The 20,849-nt window shown below is 41.9% G+C and overlaps 1 protein-coding gene across 12 annotated transcripts in view; it reads left to right on the top strand.

Annotated features, from left to right (window-relative positions):
* LOC121547681 (neurexin-1a) overlaps positions 1-20,849 on the top strand; it is a 558,882-nt gene that overhangs the window by 273,146 nt on the left and 264,887 nt on the right. For all 12 annotated transcript variants that reach the window (XM_041859073.2, XM_041859072.2, XM_041859069.2 and 9 more), the window contains 6 exons: positions 6,477-6,599; positions 7,060-7,203; positions 7,431-7,668; positions 7,827-8,017; positions 8,710-8,883; positions 15,867-15,986. In XM_041859073.2, coding sequence (XP_041715007.2) covers positions 6,477-6,599; positions 7,060-7,203; positions 7,431-7,668; positions 7,827-8,017; positions 8,710-8,883; positions 15,867-15,986 — 990 coding nt within the window. The remainder of the gene's footprint in view (positions 1-6,476; positions 6,600-7,059; positions 7,204-7,430; positions 7,669-7,826; positions 8,018-8,709; positions 8,884-15,866; positions 15,987-20,849) is intronic.

The following is a 20,849-nucleotide window of genomic DNA, read 5'->3' as shown; positions in this document are numbered from 1 at the left end:
CTGTTAACAGGTACTGACTGACGACAAGCTAAAAATACACACACACACACACACATACACTCACAGACGGATTGGCTTTTTTAGTTTGGGCCGTGTTTCGTTTCGTTTAGTTGTTGTACTATTGATTTATTACAACCTGGTATCTGCAGGATGATGTAATCACCAGTAACTTAACAGAAGCTGACAAATGATGTTAACTAGGTGGTGTGTGTGTGTGTGTGTGTGTGTGTGTGTGTGTGTTATGTGTATGTGTGTATGTGTGTATGTGTGTATGTGTGTGTGTGTGTGTGTGTGTGTGTGTGTGTGTGTGTGTGTGTGTGTGTGTGTGTGTGTGTGTGTGTGTGTGTGTGTGTGTGTGTGTGTGTGTGTGTGTGTGTGTGTGTGTGTGTGTGTGTGTGTGTGTGTGTGCGCGTGGCGTGGCGAGGAAACGCAGTCTAGTTTCTTTCCATGGAAATGTGACCCATATGATCTCCAGGTCTCTCTTAATTTTCATTATACTGTACTTTGTATAACACACGTGCACCACCATACTGTTTCACACACACACAGACATACACACACACTAGGGTTGAATATTGTCCCGGTATTTTACAAATGTTCCATCCCGAGAATAAATCACTTTTCTCCCGGGTAACCAGGTATTTCCCGGCAAAACCGGAAGTGTCATTCAAAAGCATTATAAAGCATATAAATATGTCTGGATTTGACTAGAGCTTTGATCAGCTTGAAAATTCTAACATGATGATACCTGAGCTCCAAAAAGCCCAAATGATTGTGCCGTTATCCAATACATATATGATATATATATATATATATATATATATATATATACAGTGGGGAAAAAAAGTATTTAGTCAGCCATCAATTGTGCAAGTTCTCCCACTTAAAAAGATGAGAGAGGCCTATAATTTTCATCATATGTACACGTCATCTATGACAGACAAAATGAGAATATTTTTTCCAGAAAATCACATTGTAGGATTTTTTATGAATTTATTTGCAAATTATGGTGGAAAATAAGTATTTGGTCAATAACAAAAGTTTCTCAATACTTTGTTATATACCCATTGTTGGCAATGACACAGGTCAAACGTTTTCTGTAAGTCTTCACAAGGTTTTCACACACTGTTGCTGGTATTTTGGCCCATTCCTCCATGCAGATCTCCTCTAGAGCAGTGATGTTTTGGGGCTGTCGCTGGGCAACACGGACTTTCAACTCCCTCCAAAGATTTTCTATGGGGTTGAGATCTGGAGACTGGCTAGGCCACTCCAGGACCTTGAAATGCTTCTTACGAAGCCACTCCTTCGTTGCCCGGGCGGTGTGTTTGGGATCATTGTCATGCTGAAAGACCAAGCCACGTTTCATCTTCAATGCCCTTGCTGATGGAAGGAGGTTTTCACTCAAAATCTCACGATACATGGCCCCATTCATTCTTTCCTTTACACGGATCAGTCGTCCTGGTCCCTTTGCAGAAAAAACAGCCCCAAAGCATGATGTTTCCACCCCCATGCTTCACAGTAGGTATGGTGTTCTTTGGATGCAACTCAGCATTCTTTGTCCTCCAAACATGACGAGTTGAGTTTTTACCAAAAAGTTATATTTTGGTTTCATCTGACCATATGACATTATCCCAATCCTCTTCTGGATCATCCAAATGCACTCTAGCAAACTTCAGACGGGCCTGGACATGTACTGCCTTAAGCAGGGGGACACGTCTAGCACTGCAGGATTTGAGTCCCTGGCGGCGTAGTGTGTTACTGATGGTAGGCTTTGTTACTTTGGTCCCAGCTCTCTGCAGGTCATTCACTAGGTCCCCCCGTGTGGTTCTGGGATTTTTGCTCACCGTTCTTGTGATCATTTTGACCCCACGGGGTGAGATCTTGCGTGGAGCCCCAGATCGAGGGAGATTATCAGTGGTCTTGTATGTCTTCCATTTCCTAATAATTGCTCCCACAGTTGATTTCTTCAAACCAAGCTGCTTACCTATTGCAGATTCAGTCTTCCCAGCCTGGTGCAGGTCTACAATTTTGTTTCTGGTGTCCTTTGACAGCTCTTTGGTCTTGGCCATAGTGGAGTTTGGAGTGTGACTGTTTGAGGTTGTGGACAGGTGTCTTTTATACTGATAACAAGTTCAAACAGGGGCCATTAATACAGGTAACGAGTGGAGGACAGAGGAGCCTCTTAAAGAAGAAGTTACAGGTCTGTGAGAGCCAGAAATCTTGCTTGTTTGTAGGTGACCAAATACTTATTTTCCACCATAATTTGCAAATAAATTCATTAAAAATCCTACAATGTGATTTTCTGGATTATTTTTTTTCTCAATTTGTCTGTCATAGTTGACGTGTACCTATGATGAAAATTACAGGCCTCTCTCATCTTTTTAAGTGGGAGAACTTGCACAATTGGTGGCTGACTAAATACTTTCTTCCCCCACTGTATATAGGATACTGCACATTACACACGACAGAAAAACATAAAAGCCCATAGATGTAGCTAGCGATTTGCTCTCTTGGGTAAATAAATTAAACTAGCTCCAGTAGGCTAATCTTTTTGAGTGTGAACTATTTTACTGTACTGTATTGTACTATACCAGTGGAGGCTGCTGAGGGGAACGGCTCATAATAATGGCTGGAATGGAGTAAATGGAATGGTTTCAAAAACATGGTTTTCATGGGTTTGATGCCATTCCATTCACCCCATTCCATCCATTATACTCCATTCCAACCATTATTATGAACCGTTCTCCCCTCAGCAGCCTCCACTGTACTTAACTGTATTATATGGACTGGAATTATGCACATCGTTCAAACCATGATAAAGCAGGGAGAGAACATTTGATTCTGGTGCAGAACATGGGGCCTACAAAGTTACAAGTATAGGCTAGTGAATTAGATTTTAATGTGAAATATAATAGGGCCTATTTGTATAACTAGTAGGCTGACTCATATATAGCCTAACTATCATAGTATTTCCCCTAATGTTATTAGCCTACCTCCTCTTTCTCTCTCTGTTGTTGCTTCGTTCCTTCCTCGCTTTCAACAGTTAAATTAAATAAGTTTCATTGTCCTTATCTTCATCATTCTAATGACATCCTTGAATAATATAGGACTAGAATTAGATGCAGAACGCTTTCACTTTTCTTCACGAAGATTGAATGGTTTTGGGTCTGAATAAATAACTGCTATAGCCTACCGCCATTGTGCGTTCGCTCTTCTTTCAAACTATCCATGGGTTCTATTGGCTGCTGTATTTAACATTCAGCAAAAAATAGCTTGCGTCCCTCTTCGAATAGTCTATTGGTATAAGAAATGCTAAAAAAAATAATGTCCAGCAAGCTATTCTAGTCTAGCTTTTCCTGCATGGTACTCCAAGAGCTAAGGAGCATTTTTTTAAGGAGAGGCCAGTGGAGCACAGGTGCTTGCGTATTGCGCAAGAGACAGAGGCTATAAGTTAGAAGCTTATTATGCATAACCCATCATTAATTAGCTAAATATAAGTCTAATACTGCATTGAATGTATTACCTGAAATAGGTAGGCTAGGACATCAATATATAGGGATATATATCAATCTAGAACAGGATGATCTATTTTGGATTCAATTTGAATGGAGTTTAGACTGCGAGAGAGTGCTCGCACGTGCACTGATTTAAAGCAATGATATTCGACTGATAGGCTGTTTTAACACTCTGCACCTGCAATAAATAAAATAAAAAATCTTTACAATTAAATAACAAGGTGACCCCCGAAAGCCTGATGACACACATTCGGTCTTTATATTACCGTAGCATAGGCTATGCCGCAGCAAATGTAGGCCTACCTGTCACAAAAAAAAAAAGTTACCATGATGAGATTATAGGTCTACATGCATTGTGAACTGCGGTCCATACTGAGATGGGTTGTCTGTCCCCACCCTGAGCGTTGATTCATCATGCAGAGGCCGTAGAGAAGCCCGATTTAGACATTACATATAATTTAACAGATCCATTTCACGCCATGCTGTTCATGCTGTTCATTTAAATAATGTATTATAATTTACAGGTTTCTCACAGTTATTTATCCCGGGAAAAGGGAGTGGTTTTGGGTGGTAGATCCCAGTAAATCTCGGTAACCGGGTTCCTGCCATTCAGCACAACCCTAATGGGGACCAGGTTCATTCCAGTCAACCCATTTACAGCTATTTATTTCCTTTGCTCTTTCTCTGCAATCTTCAAAGCCTCAACGCAATGTGTATGCAAATCACAGGCAGCCAGAGCACTAGGATATTATAGTCAATCTCAGAGGCGCTGTTTTGCTTTGTAAGCACTAAACACCCCACCAGGGCCGGGGCAGGATAGAAACCAGGCTCCTGGAGAATGGGATTAGAAGTGAGGGAGAGGGGGAGAGGGAGCGATATATGAAATAATGGGATGGAGGGATGGAGTTGGGGAACTTGAAAGGATGGATTGAGCTGTGCTTTCCATCCCTCTATCCTTGTGGCCGAGAGACGAGGAAGAGGAGAGAAAAAATAGAGGAAAAAAAGGGGGGAACGTTTCAGGACGATAGATGTTCCTTGTGTGTGTTACACACTGTAAAGTCTTGGGTCTAAGGTCCAGGACATGTAAAATATCTGATACCATCAAATTTCCCAATGTTGGGACACTAAAATGTTTCCGAATCTGAATCTGGCTGGGTCTACTCCAGCCTCTGATTCTGATCGTATACAATCTTATTATCTTCTGTTGAGGATAGTGTGCCAGAAGGAAGATTATTTAAAATACACTACTTTGAACATGTTGATTGTGTGTGTGTGTGTGTGTGTGTGTGTGTGTGTGTGTGTGTGTGTGTGTGTGTGTGTGTGTGTGTGTGTGTGTGTGTGTGTGTGTGTGTGTGTGTGTGTGTGTGTGTGTGTGTGTGTGGGTGTGGTTGTGTGTGTGCGTGTGTGCGTGCGTGCGTGTGTGTTTGTATGTGTGTGTGTGCATACTCTCAAATACAATTAGTGTATTTACTCTGAAACTCTCAAATGAAGGAAATACATTTTCCTTTCTCTTCACATCCATTATCTAGTAGCATGTCCTGACTTGCCATAAGACTTAGTCCAGTGTCCTCACTGGTTTCCTGGTGATGTGTTAAGGGAGATAAAGTGTTGTTCTCCTCTGCCCTCAGTACACATTCTACTAAGGGAACTGTCTCTCCTCCTTAATGGTTTTTAATTAATCATTCATACATTGTGAATGCAATGCAGTGCCTTTGCTTGGTCCAAACTGCATATTTAAATATACAACCTCAAACTTCAATTGTATTTGCCATATATAACTACATTGGAGGTCCTACTCACCAGAGCACTCAATATTTTTAAAAAGAGCATTAAACACATTTACATTTTAGTAATTTAGCAGACACTCTTATCCAGAGCGACTTACAGTTAGTGCATTCATCTTAAGATAGCTAGGTGGGACAAACACAGTCATAGTAAGTTTTTACACAATAAAGTTGTTATCTGCAAAGTCAGTGCTACTGGGAAAAGACAAGACACAAGTTTAAAAAAGTATTATTATTAAAAAAGTTATTTAGTGAGTTAGTTACTACATTGTAAATATATCATACTGATGAGGATGCCAAACCTCTGGTAGGCTTGCTGGCAACACCAGTTGTTTTAACACATCACTTGTTTTTCAAGGCACAGTTGCCTCGCCATCAGCCATGACGTCAGGGACTCAGTTAGATGTCCCTCTTTAGAGAATCTCCATTGGTCGGTTTTCATTTTTTTCACAGTTAGCCATTAGACAGCAATAAATCCTTCGGATGCCCCTCTTACAAAAATCACAGTCCTTATTTCCTCCTTCTGGCCGGGACTTAGCTTCTATTCTCAGCTTTGTCAAGACACTTCCCTCCCTGCCTCACAGTCACAGTTACATGGCTCAAACTAGCATCTTGAATAATGTTTACTTCATGGTTACAATTCATTTGATTGAGGTGTTTTTGTGATTACTATAATTTTTTCCCCCAACATCATTATTTACAATTAATTTGATTGAGGTCAGACACAACAGAATAAGGTTTGAAATGCCATTTACCATTACTAAACAAGATGGAGTTTGTTTCTCTGTTCTTACCCTTATGTAGCGCCAAGCCAGGCCAGCATTGGGGTGGAGCTTTACTGCCACCTAGTGACATTGTTATTAATAGCACACTCATAGAAAAACTATGACTAGAATGGGATTCCCATTCAAAACAATGTTCCGTGATTTCTGCAATTCTATTTCTATGAGCAACACGTAGGTAGATGAGGTGTTGTGTTACACTAATTATGCGACAAACATCTTGAGGTGGTGTTGTATGGGTCATTAAATATGTTTTGTTTTGTAAGTATTATTTTACTCCATCCTCTCTCTCTCCCCCCCATCCCACACACACCCTCTAACTGCACTAACTCTGAATTCTCTTCTCCCCGTCTCGAGGTGTGTGTGTGTTAACCGCTGTTTGGGCTGTCCTACAGGCAAGGGTCCAGAGACCATATTTGCTGGTCAGAACCTGAATGATAATGAGTGGCACACGGTGCGTGTGTTCAGAAGGGGAAAGAGTTTGAAACTCACCGTAGATGATCTTCAACCTGTAGAAGGTACAACCTCCCTCTCTCTAATTCAATGACTATGTTTTATATGAGTGTGATACTTTTCAGGACAGTCCTTGGGCCCCTTGTAGGTAAGACACACAGTTTGATTATGGACTAGGTCAGACAAAGTTGGATCTAGTCCATAATGTCTGATATACATAATGTCTCAATCCTTTTGGGGCTAGTTTCCCAGACAGAGATTAAAACTAGTCTTGGACTAGAAATATATTTCAATGAATATTCTCCATTGAGCATGCTTTGTAGTACAATATTAGTCTTAATCTGTGCTGGGAAGCCGGCCCTTTGTGTATAAACCCATTGTATTTCACATACCTTTCAACTAGTGGACATGTGTGGCTCCAGACCTTTTGGAGGTGAGAGTGACATGTGTCCTGCTGGAGACATGAATGACCTCCCTCCACCCATGTCTTTCCCCCCTCTCACCCTCCCTCCTATCAATCAAAAGGTCAAATGGCAGGTGACCACACCCAGTTGGAGTTTCACAACATTGAGACGGGTATCGTGACGGAGAAAAGGTTCATGGCCATGGTGCCTTCCAACTTCATAGGCCACCTCCAGAGCCTCTCCTTCAACGGCATGGCCTATATAGGTATGTAGCCCAGAGGTTAGAGAGGTGGACCAGTAACCGGAAGGTCAATGGTTCAGGTCTTGGGCTGGCTGATGAAAAAGTGGGGACTGAACTGGCTGCTGGAGGTCTGCTTGTGTCAGATCATTAATACTACTAATGTTGTAATCTTGAGCAGGGCTCTTAACCCCAGAGGGGTGTGTGTGAGAAAAAAATAGATAAATAAAGGATATATTCTATTTTTTCTATAGACCTGTGTAAGAACGGCGACATTGACTACTGCGAGCTCAATGCCATGATCGGCTTCAAGAACATCATTGCTGACCCGGTCACGTTCAAGTCACGGTCGAGCTATTTGGCTCTGACCACCCTCCAGGCCTACTACTCAATGCACCTGTTCTTCCAGTTCAAGACCACCTCGTCAGATGGACTCATACTGTTCAACAGCGGGGACGGAAACGACTTCATCGTGGTCGAGCTGGTCAAGGGGTAGGTTGTCAAGACATACTGTAGGTTAGTAACTAATATTGAAGGCTTGGGCAGGTTGTGTGTGTTTGGGATTTTGGAGTGTGTGTGCGTGTGTGTGTGTGTTTGTGGGCGTGTTCGCGTGTGTCTGCATCATTATTCATGTGAATGCCTTTTTCCAGCTACCTGCACTACGTATCAGACCTGGGGAACGGAGCTCACCTGATCAAGGGCAACTCCAACAAGCCCCTGAATGATAACCACTGGCACAACGTCATGATTTCACGAGACACTAACAACCTCCACACCGTCAAGATCGACACCAAGATCACCACCCAGACCACCATGGGAGCCAAGAACCTGGACCTGAAGGGTAGGCTGCCCGGGGCGGAGGGTTTATGTTCTAAACATACTTTATACTCTGACGGAGGGTGGCACTATTGTTATTGCGTTGGGGTACAGTGTCTCAGAGGAGCCAATTGACTGTTACTGGTCTGCTGTTTGATAGGGCTAGTGTGTGTCTTTCAAAGAAGATCAGAGGAGAGTAAAATCAATGTTACATTGAGCTGTGAAGTATCCTATCAATGGAATTTGTGTATCACAAGGCCCATCATTATATATATATGTATTTTTTTTTATACGGGAACAGATGCATATTTCAAGGAATATTCTCAGTTCTAGACTAGAAGCATTGCACTGTGCCTGTATACAGTTTTTATCAGTAGCTATTTTTCTCCACCAGGGGTCAGTGATTCCATACTAGTCTACTATGTTTTATTGAACAGCAAAACATTCATTTTCCTGTTCTCTACCTTTGTCATTCTGAATAGCAGAAGTCGTGCAGGCTGTATTATAGACACAGTTATCACCTCATCAGTGACATATTAACCCTTCCTGTCTGTTCGTCTGCCCCCTCATAACTACTTACTTAATCCTCTTCATTCCTATGAAAAATATAAGCCTTCAATGAGAGAGCACCACTGTTGCCTATCCGCTGCTTGTCTGGAGATTGGGTTCCTTGACAGGCCACTATCCTTCATCTTTTTCCTACCCCTTCCTTCACAGGTGACCTGTATATTGGTGGCGTGGCCAAAGAGACATACAAGGAACTTCCCAAGCTGGTGCACGCCAAGGAGGGCTTCCAGGGTTGCCTAGCGTCGGTGGACCTGAACGGACGCCTCCCGGACCTGATGTCGGACGCCCTGGCATGTGTCGGCCAGATAGAGAGGGGCTGCGAAGGTAAACACACACACACACACACACTAGGGTGGCCCGTCCTCTTCTGGCTGTTCCGGGTAGAAATTAAGTGATAACATACTCTAAGTCAAATCAAATCATAGTCAAATCAAAGTTTGTGATCAAATCGGAGTTGTTCTTACTGTGACATTGTGAATGTTTTCCTCTCAGTCATTTTTATTTTCTGTGCCTGGACCACACATGGTTTTAAAATACAGACAAACAACTTGAGAGTTTTTCCAAATCTGATTTGACATCGGTGACCTCTCCTCTAAGATGCCTTCCTCAGAGCAAGGCCTCTTTGCTGGTTGCAAATTGAGGAAACGAAGACACTAACTTGTCTGAAATAAAATGGTGAATTTCACCTTCTAGAATCCAGCCTTCCAAAGTGGAATGGTCACACATGATTAGGATAGTCCCATATAGATGATCTACAGATGGTCATACTATCAACAAACTTTCTCAATTGAAGTGCCTGTGAACGAACCATTTTCTTTCCACACACCAGAAACACACTCTTGCTGCTACTTCTGGCCTTTCTTCACGGCTTCACACTCTTTTCCATCAGCCTCTCACCTAACTCATTAACAGACCGTTCATTCACTTCTCAATGATGTGAACAGTTTTTCCCTTGTTTGTCCACAGTCCAGGTGTCTGCTCACCTGTACGCACACACGCCCACCCGCACACACACACACACCCGCACACACACACACACACACACATACACACACACACACACACACACACACACACATTATCAATACCCTTTGGCACATAATTTACCATGTTAACATTCTGATAGTATGTTGGTATGCTGTTAGAATACGTCAAAAGCTGCCAGTCCTCTACCCTCGTCAGTTGTGATTATTTTGGCTACAGTATAATCAGATTACTGTCGCTAACAACATTTGTATTGTTAGTGTTACTTCTCATTTTATCCCCATTCTGCTGCTCTGCTCCGCACACACACACACACACACACACACACACACACACACACACACACACACACACACACACACACACACACACACACACACACACACACACTGTGTTCCGTGCATGCTTAATCTGAGTGTTTGCCAGAAGCAATCCTCTTGAATTATGGATGAGAATTTTGTTGCATAAATGAATATAATTTGGCTAATGTGTGCATCCCAAATGGCACCCTATCCCCCTTATAGTGCACTACTTCTCACCAGGCCCCATAGGGCTCTGGTCAAAAGTAGTGCACTATATAGGGAATAGGGTGCCATTTGGACGCACGGTTAGCATTGTGTTTGCACCACTTCCAAAGTAAATATTTGATGTATTTGTCAACGTCATTCTCACTTCGGTTTTCATTTCACATTTCAAAATGTCATCCTCCTCCACTCTTTCTCTGTTCTATTTTTCCATGTAAGGACAATGCTATGACACATATGTATTTTTTTCTCTCTGTGTTTTGACGTCATCATTCTTTTTTTTGTACCCAGTAAGCTCGTGTAGCTTGGTAAACTGTTCCACAGAACTGCAGCAGATAAAAATAATTAAGGATAATACAGTTAGAATATTCTGCAGCAGAGTACAGGATAATACAGTTATAATATTCTGCAGCAGAGTACAGGATAATACAGTTAGAATATTCCGCAGCAGAGTACAGGATAATACAGTTATAATATTCTGTAGCAGAGTACAGGATAATACAGTTAAAAATTCTGCAGCAGAGTACGGGATAATACTTAAGTGATAATGCCAGAGAAGCCGGTGTTTCGATGATATATTGGCACGGGTGTTGTTAGGCCCGAGATGAAGTCTTTGAATATGTTGGGTTACCAACATATTCAAATCATGATTTACATATTTTCATTCAAAACAATATTTTGATTAATTTATTCATACTATTTAATCCTTCCACAAGATATAGTCCCGACACAAATCTAGGGTTGCTACCCAAGCCGGCTGGTCATCAGTTCGGTTGCCAGAGATGCGACACAGTCATTCAGTCTTTTTGTTCTGTATCTATGGACGCAACCTAGTCATTTGTTCTAAATGTTCCATTGCCATACTGGCTGGCAACGTCCTTATCCCTTGCTTTGCTAGCTAACCAATTACAGCTTACTTACAGTCACGTCAATCAGTGCAGCCAGAATAACAGCAAAATAGCTGCATTTGCGTTTGTTTAAGCTGTTTTCTAGATACATTTATTTGTATACTTCCATAACAATGAGCTAATGATGCGCGATTTCGCCTGGCATAGAAAATGTGCTCTCTCATCAGGACACTTGTTCAGAGGAGCTAGCCAACAACACAGCTAAAACAATCACTTCAAACTGAAGCTGGAAAGACAGCAAACTAGCTGCACTTCGTTTCGTTTTACCTGTTTTCTAATGATAGTTATTTGTATATATCCATAAAAATTATGCTGATTCATGATTTCGACTGGCTGAGAATAGCTGCCTGCCTCTCTCTCACCCCGACTCCTGAAACTTTCATTACTATGGAACATCTGGAGATTGAATTTGAATATTGAAACAATGTTGCAAATGTCGGAGAGACAGACATCAAGGTTTATACAAATCTCCGCTGTTGAAAACTTAATGTTAGTCTAAAAGAAATGTGAGATAATGTCTAAATGCTTTTTATAGTGGAAAACAAGTTTATAAATTGCCTGGCTGGGCTGATGAGACAGTGGATTGCGCAGTCAGATGGAACAGAGTAAATAGGTATTTTAATGTCATATATTTAGCCGTTGGTAACTTATGGAATAGACACCGGCTGGAATGCGGTTTTAACCAGTCAGTATTCAGGATTAGACCCACCTGTTATAATAGTCTGCAAAGGAAGATACACAATAGGAACAGACACAACACACATTATGGAACAATTCAGTGTCGGTGTGAGTGACTGAGTGACTGAGTGACTAAGAAGGGACAGTATGTGATTGTATGATGTTTTTTTATATTTATTATTATTATTATTTGTATTTTATTTAAATATTAACCCCCCTCGGAGCGCACAAATATTTTGTTTTTGTTTTTACAGCTTTTTTGCTACATATACATACATTTTACATATCACACTTTACATATACATTTGACATACATGGTACTTTTATATACAGCAATTCAATCACATAGCAATAATACATTACCCGAACATGTGATTGCATGACTACTAAAAGTACATTTCCACTGCTTCCTTCACCTCAAAGAACCATTCAAAAGTATCCACTTCTAACGACCATACATTCTCTTGCTTTTATTCTTCTCTCTTTTATATTTCCGACTCATTCAAGGCTATTTCTTGACTGAAGTGTTTCGCAAAATCATTCAGTACTCTCTCTCCTTTCTGCTTCCTCCTACAGGACATAGTTGTCTCTTTTGTTACTTTGTCTCTCTGTTGTCTCTCCGTCTTCTCCTGCCTCTATCTGTTTCTCTCTGTTAATACAGTCTCTGACAACATTTCAGTGCTTTACTAACATCTGGTATATTTGACCTTTTCCTTTTCTTATTGTTTCGCTGACTTGATCAAGTTGCATTGATGAAAGCTGACTTGCAAGGTAGATAGCTTCTGTTTGTTTGATACAGACCGCCCCAACCCTCCACAACCCCCCCGACCCTCCACAACCACCACTTCCACCTCTCTTCACATCCTCACCCCTCCAACTAAATGACAACTCAGGGTGTTACATCACTCACTCCCATGTCATAAGGAATGGGCTTCAGCCCCATAGGGGAATACAAGGCTCACTCACCTGCCCAATCCTAAACCGACCCCTAGATCCTGTACCTCTAAGAGGATTTGACAGGTGTAAGCAACATATAAATAGCTCCACCTTGCCCTCTGATAGGTTAGGTGGAAGTTTCACCAAGTTTCTTATACCAATTAAATGCTCTCGGATATCCACAAGTGCATAGAGCATAGGGTCTAGGGGACGATTTGGAATTGGACCACCACCACCATCTTGTATGACAGCCTATGGGTCTCTTGTTATTGTCTCGCAGTCACTTATGTTGTACTCACTTTACTTATAGTTTATTGTATTCACTGGACTCATGTCTGTTTTGTCACATCTGATCTATCACATATGGTATACATTTTATATACCATTATTTTATTGCATGGCTCATAGTCTTCCTAACATAATATACATGTTGCCCACTGTATGCATGGAATTGCACCAAATCTATAGATCATTGTGCAATTTTGAATCAAAATAGATGGGGTAACTATAGCTACCTCATGTTTGTAAGATGGCAACCCTTGTTACCTGTGTTGTGTGTCAAATTGTACTTTTCTTATCAGTGTAAATACTATTATTTCAATACTATATTTGTTTTATTCAGTACAGTTTTTATTGATGTTGTATATGGGGCAATAGGATGAAAACATATATGTAAGTGCTAATTCACAAAGCATCATTCATAATAATACATGTTTTTAATTGAACAAATAAATGAATAAATAACCATAATTAAATTGAATAATAATCATTACAACTCAGTCACTACATCCACAACCACTAAAACTAATAAAAGTTACAAAAAATTAGCATTTTCATTAAGACACTGTCAGCCTAATATACAATAGCATTAGAGGAGAAAGTAAAAGGTTATAATATTTTAACTTCATACTTTTGAGAACTAAAATATGCAGTAGTGCATTATCTAATAGTCATACATAACTTGTAATTCACCATAATCACCATTGTAACAACATGTATCATAATCCAAGATAATCTCATTCATAATCTCAGCATAGAAAATTGAACCTTGCTACACAACTCTGGTTAACATCCATACTAACCCTGTGTCATTCCACTGGCATTAACTCTCCCATTAACACAGCCTACAGAGGGGCTGACTGACATGGCTGACAGACTACATAGCAGACTGGCGGACAGCTTGGCAGACAGATGACATGGCAGACTGGCTGACTGGTTGACAGACTACATAGCAGACTGGCTGACAGCCTGGCAGACAGATGACATGGCAGACTGGCTGACTGACTGGTTGACAGACTACATGCCAGACTGGCTGACATACTGGCAGACAGATGACATGGAAGACTGGCTGACTGAATGGTTGACAGACAACATAGCAAACTGGCTGACAGCCTGGCAGACAGATGACATGGCAGACTAGCTGACTGACTGGTTGACAGAATACATAGCAGACTGGCTGACAGCCTGGCAGACAGATGACATGGCAGACTGGCTGACTGACTGGTTGACAGACTACATAGCAGACTGGCGGATGACATGGCAGACAGACATACAGACATACAGACAGACAGACAGACAGACAAACATATAGACAGACAGATGTATAGACAGACAGGCATATAGACAAACATACATACATACAGACAGAGGGACAGACAGACAGACAGACAGACAGACAGACAGACAGACAGACAGACAGACAGACAGACAGACAGACAGACAGACAGACAGACAGACAGACAGAAAGACAGACAAATAGACAGATGTATAGAAAGGCAGACATATAGACAAACAGACAGACAGACAGAAAGACAGACAAACAGACAGGTGTATAGAAAGGCAGACATATAGACAAACAGACAGACAGACAAACAGACAGACAGAGAGATATACAGCGGTATAGACATACAGACAGAGGGATAGACAGACAGACAGTGGTACAGACAGACAGGCAGACAGACCTATTGACAGACAGAGGCTAAGAACGGTGTCTGAGCCTGTGACATTGTTGGTCAACGCTAGTGTCTGCTGCTGATGATCTTTACCTTTTTTTTTGCATTACTAAAGACGACTGAAGTTTTTAGACCCTCTCCACAAGAGACAGATTCCAGATTGTCTCAGATCCTGTTTTACTTACCACTTTATCTACCCTCTGTGTACTCTCTCATGGACAGATCTAATTAACCATAACTGGTACTGTAGAATCTGTCGGGAACGAGGAGCAGCAGTAGTTCCAGTGTACGTTTTTTTTGTCACTGGTTATTTGGAGAAATCACGATGTCGCAGGTGTTAGCATCTTTCAAATGTCGGAATGGGAGGGAACATTCAGCCCGTAACTTGCAAAGGAGAGGGTGGAGCTCCTCATTTTGGTTCCGCTCCTCTTTCTAGCATCTATTCATCTCTTCTCTTAACACGTATGGATCCAGAACTTAATCAAGCAGCTGACCAATTTTGTGAGACTTTAGTTCTGACTTTAGATTACCCTCTGTGTTAGATTGATCTTGCCATGTAAATAAATGCATGAACGAAAACACATACCTACTCCCTCATGAAGTGAACAAAGCCTCTGAATGGTTCCTCTGTCTCTTTTCTGATTGGATACACTGGCTACTTCCCTTTTTCTACGTTTGACCTGCAATGCTCTTTCTTTTTTACTCAAGAAACAATTAAATGTGTTACTATGGTTTCCCTTTCTTTCATAATAATGTTGGTTCTTTCCGAAAAACAGTGGTGAGACTGTAAGAACATAATAATTATGAGGATCAATAAGCAAGAATACCTTAAAACTCACTAAAACTAATGACAATCTATGTAAATGCAACAGAAATATTATTTAAACCTGTCTTAAAAAACTCACTGGTTGACTGTTCAATTAGTGTTTTCCGTGTCTCTGTATAATTACGTGTGTTTGTCTCTCTCTGTGTATGTGTGTGTGTGTGTGTGTGTGTGCGTGTGTGTGTGCGTGCGTATGTGTGTGTGTGGTATTTCTGTGTGTAAAGTTTTTCTGTGTGTAAGGTGTTAGTGTGTGAGGGAGAGAGAGAGAGAGAGAGAGAGAGGTATGTTTGTCTCAGTATGTCATTTGTCAGTATGTAAACTGTGTTTCATATGTGGGTAAGTGGATTACAAGAATGAAGTTGGATTATACTTTTAATCGTATTTACGTGTTTAATTCTCTCATCACACATACACATACATTTGGTCAATTCTGATCACATATTTTAAGTAAACCCTCCCTCCCCTTCCTTCCCTCTCTCTCTCCCTCCCTCCCTGTGCCCAGGCCCCAGTACAACGTGCCAGGAGGACTCGTGTGCCAACCAGGGTGTGTGCCTGCAGCAGTGGGAGGGGTTCAGCTGTGACTGTAGCATGACTTCTTTCGGAGGGCCACTCTGCAACGACGGTAAGACACATATCATTCACACACCCTGTTTGTGTGTACTGTACACACAGCTGTACCCCCTGTCTATGTGCTCACACACTCTTCGACACACCCTTACCCCAATCTACTTAATAATTAAATAATATAATAATATGTCTATTTAGCAGACGCTTGTATCCAAAGTGACTGCACACCTACACACACCCTTCTAACGTATATCTATCTGTACTGTGCACACATCCTACCCCTATGAATGTGTACACACACTTCCATGTATAATCATATGGTCATTTTGCAGACACTTTTAGGGTTACAGAACTGTCATTACTAACAGTGGCACATATAGTGGCCCATCGGAACCAGATATTTGGACCACATGTTAGATGCTTTCTATGTACTTCATTACATAATCCTGTATGTCCCCATTGGGGCATTGATACAGACACTCAATGAGCTACCTCAATTTATTCCTGTCCTTGGTTACATATTGTACACATATTGTGCCTCCTTCCAAGAGAGGTTGATCTTAGCCATACAGGTGTAGCATCTTAATTTGAGCCAGTTTGCTACAGCAGGAAAATAATCATGCAGCAACAGGAAATGTGCATTATTATGTGGATTATAGTTAGTGGACATTTTTGTAGGGGTTAGTACATTTTTTGAAAGGGAAAATCAAGTCTGAAATTTCAAAGTGGAAATTACAAACTTCAGAAGCCTTTTTAAATCTCAAATACACTACACGTTTTAAATGAATATCCTACTGTATGTACATACATGCATACTGTAGTGTACACTGTAACCTATATAAGAATGTATTTTGTCCTTTGTGACATCTTTTGTTGTACACCAACACACAAAACACACTTCAAGTCTGCCTTTGCTAAAGGCTTGCTCTAAATTCCACGTTGCATACATCGAGTTCCATACATTGAGTTCCATATGTTGAATTACATATATACTGTATCTTGACTGAGTGGCCTTTGTGCCAGAAGAGTTGACTAAAGGTAAGTGTTGTCATCGTCATGGTGGCAACAATGAACAAGTCCATTTGGAACATTGTAACACTTTTCTTCCCCCTCACTGTCACTTCAGTACTTATGTCCTCTGTTCTCATTAGCAGTTATTATTTTCCATGTGGACTCTGACACTATAAAGGAGACCTCTTATGTTCTATACTTGTACATGTTGCGTTTGACAACTCATTGGCAATTATTATATTACTGTGGACTCTGGCAATACAAAAGGAAAATGCTATTATACACACTGTGCACTACTTTACCTGACAGCAATAAATGCCTGGAGGACACAGCAGGAATTTAACTGACAGCAATAGAGGCCTGGAGGACACAGCAGGAATTTACCTGACAGCAATATAGGCCTGGACACAGCCGGAATTTACCAGACAGCAATAGAGGCCTGGAGGACGCAGCAGGAATTTACCTGACAGCAATAGAGGCCTGGTGGCCTGGACGCAGCTCATTGCTGCTTTGGATTGTTTCACTCTTTCATTTCTCCCACCAGTAGATTTGATGTGGCAATACACAAACTGTCAAAAGGACATAACTTGTATTATGAGGTGAGAGCTATGAGGCGTGACTGAATGGACATTTGGGAAGGTGCTTACTTATATTAAAGACTGTTACTGCATCTCAAATGGCACCCTATTCCCTAGTGAACTACTTTTGATCAGGGCCCATAGGGCTCTTGTCAAAAGTAGTGCACTATGTAGGGAATGGGGTGACATTTGGAATGCATCACTAGAGAATGAGGAGAAAGGGGGGATGTTGTCTTGTTAATGATACGCCCTAGAGAGAAGGGGATGGCAATACTGGGACAATGTGGGAATGCTTGCAATAATTCAACCAAATAGCCTACTATCTTATGCAAAATATGCACGAGGGACAAGGGGAGAGTGTGCAGTGGTTATTATTTTCCTCTGTGGTGGTTTACGCTGTAATGGGCGAATGGAGGAAACTGCTGAACAGCACTTAAGTAAAAGAGAGAGCGAGAGAGAGAGAGAGAGAGAGAGAATGGAGGGATAGAGATCAAGGGAGGGAGGAAGACAACACAAAAGTAAGCGAGGAGGGGGGTGGAGCACTCTGTGGGTGGAGCTAGGGATGGAGATGACACAAAAATGAGGGAGGGAGGAGAAGGGCAGCATAAATGTTAATATATTCACTTCCATGCAGCTGCCAACCAGATAAGAAGCTTCTCTCTTTTGTTATCAGGGAAGAGAGCGTTAATAGATTTCAGCGCTGGCGCGCCCCTCTCCTTCGCTCCTCCACTCTTCCACTGACCGCCATGATAACACGAGAAGGATACTCATGTCTGAAGAGATGTGAAACATTTATACCCCAGAATTTACACAAAATGTACATCTCTCGCTCTCACTCTTTTATTACACATTCTCTCTCCCTCTCCATCTCCCCTCCCCTCCCCTCCCTCTCCCTACCTTTCTCTCTCTCTCTCTCTCTCTCTCTCTCTCTCTCTCTCTCTCTCTCTCTCTCTCTCTCTCTCTCTCTCTCTCTCTCTCTCTCTCTCTCTCTCTCTCTCTCTCTCTTTCTCCTTTCCCTCTCCCTTCCTCTCTCCTCATTCATCTATTCATCTTCATCCTAAGCCCTGTCTTTGGTCTGAGTTATACTATATGGCAGGGATGTGAATGAGGAGATGTTGAGAGATATATATCAATGAAGGCCAAGTAAACTCCAGGTGAACCCTGGCACTGTTCATTTAAAGGAGAGGAAAACACTGGCATGGCCCCTTTCTGTTTCTTTCCCTTTTCTCCTCTATATCATCCATATTCATCCCTGGCCATCCAGTGAGGTGTCTGTGTGTGAGTCTCAGCATGTAGAGGCCTTTAGCTGGGGCATAATGCATGTCCTGTAGCCAGCGTGATGGCAGGTTTATTCACAGGAGGCATTCGTGAGAACAGAGCTGGCTATTTTCTTCCCACATCAGTAAATGAGCTCATTCTCTGGGGCTGGCTGGTACACACACACACACACACCATTGCCACGCACACAACAGAAAGTGACTTATCTGTGTGTGTGTGTGCGAGCATGTGAGTTTCCATTTCACAGAGAGCGAGCGAGAGAGAGAGAGAGATAGAGAGCGAGAGAGAGAGAGAGAGACAGAGAGAGAGAGAGATAGACAGAGAGACAGAGAGAGAGAGAGAGAGAGAGAGAGAGAGAGAGAGAGAGAGAGAGAGAGAGAGAGAGAGAGAGAGAGAGAGAGAGAGAGAGAGAGAGAGAGAGAGAGAGAGAGAGAGAGAGAGAGAGAGAGAGAGAGAGAGAGAGAGAGAGAGAGAGCATCTCAAGAGCAAGAGAGAGGGTCATAGTTCAGATAGTCCATCTATAGATGCTCTGCAGATGGTCATACTGTCAACAAACTATATGTTGATAAGCAACTGTTTGCTAAGGTTATGGTTAGGGATAGGTTTAGAATAACATTTAACCCTAAGGGATAAGGTTAGGGTTAGGGCTAGGGTTAGGGTAAGGGTTAAGAAAGGAAAGCCCGGAAAATCGTTAAAGACTCCAGCCACCCAAGCCATAGACTGTTCTCTCTGCTTCCGCACGGCAAGCGGTACTGGTGCATCAAGTCTGACACCAACAGGTTCCTGAACAGCTTCTATCCCCAAGCCAAAAGACCACTAAATAGCTAACTAAATAGCAAACAAAATGACTATCTGACTTGACCCTTGTATTACTTTTAAAATGTTGCACTGTGTCTATGCACACTCACAGGGCCCTACACACTCACGCACACTGCCACTCTAAAACACACACACATAAACACTCACTCCATCATTTGCTCACACACACATAATATGCACATACATTTATAGTGACTCTACACACCCACTCACATACAATTCTGGAATTGACCCTGTATAAAGTATATGCTTACTTACCTTATTGTGTTCTTCTTATTTTTATATATTGTGTGTTTTTGTTCTACCTTCAGTTATTGATTATTGCATTGTTGGGTTTAGAGCTTGCAAGAAAGGCATTTCACTGGTAAGAGTTAAGGTTAGGGTTAGAGCTAGGTTTCGGGTTAGCAGAGAGTTAGTTGAAATGTTACTAATTGTCTGTAGATAGTCTGTAGAGGATGGACTATCCAAATAAACTGTTACCAGAGAGAAAACAAAATAATATATATATATAAGTGTATCAGTTGGAAACAACATTTTTACAAGGTGCATTTGCATAAGCTGAGACGCAGAGCAGCCATTTTACGATGAAGCCAAAAAGTGTTTGAGGAGAAGGAGAGTTGCGTCCCAAATGGCACCCTATTCCCTAGTGCACTACTTTTGACCAGGACCCACAGGGTATCCCACAGGGCTCTGGTCAAAAGTAGTTCTCTATAAAGGGAATAGGGTGCCATTTGGGACTCATCCGAGGAGTGCGGCACTAGGCGCCGTTTCTGAGATCTCTCTGATGGGTCGTCATGGGCACTCTGCCGCACCCTGCCTCGTCGAGACGGAGAGAAACTCCATTTCACAGTCCCTGGTCCCCATCCCAATCACAATCCTGAGTTGTACGGCATGACGATGCTACATACACACACACCCACAGGAACATATGAGCACATGCACACACATACATAAGTGTGGAGCAGCTGTCAATCATAAAGCATGGGATGTGGGAGAGATAATGTAATATCTGATGGTGATAGCACCATCTCACTATCAGACATGGGAATTCAGCCTCATGCCACAGAGCGGTAGTGTCCTAAATGGCACCCTATGCATTATATAGTGCCCTACTTTTGACCAGAGCCCATGGTGCACTACATACGGGTGCCAATTGGGACGCAGACAATGATCATCGCTTCGCTTTAACCAGTGCAGTAGTGTGAATCGATAGGAAGAAACAAGGGGCCAAT

Source organism: Coregonus clupeaformis, chromosome 31 (assembly GCF_020615455.1).
Source record: "Coregonus clupeaformis isolate EN_2021a chromosome 31, ASM2061545v1, whole genome shotgun sequence".
Lineage (NCBI taxonomy): Eukaryota > Metazoa > Chordata > Actinopteri > Salmoniformes > Salmonidae > Coregonus > Coregonus clupeaformis.
The sequence above is the reverse complement of the archived record's forward strand: the minus strand, read 5'-3'. Positions and strand labels throughout refer to the sequence as shown.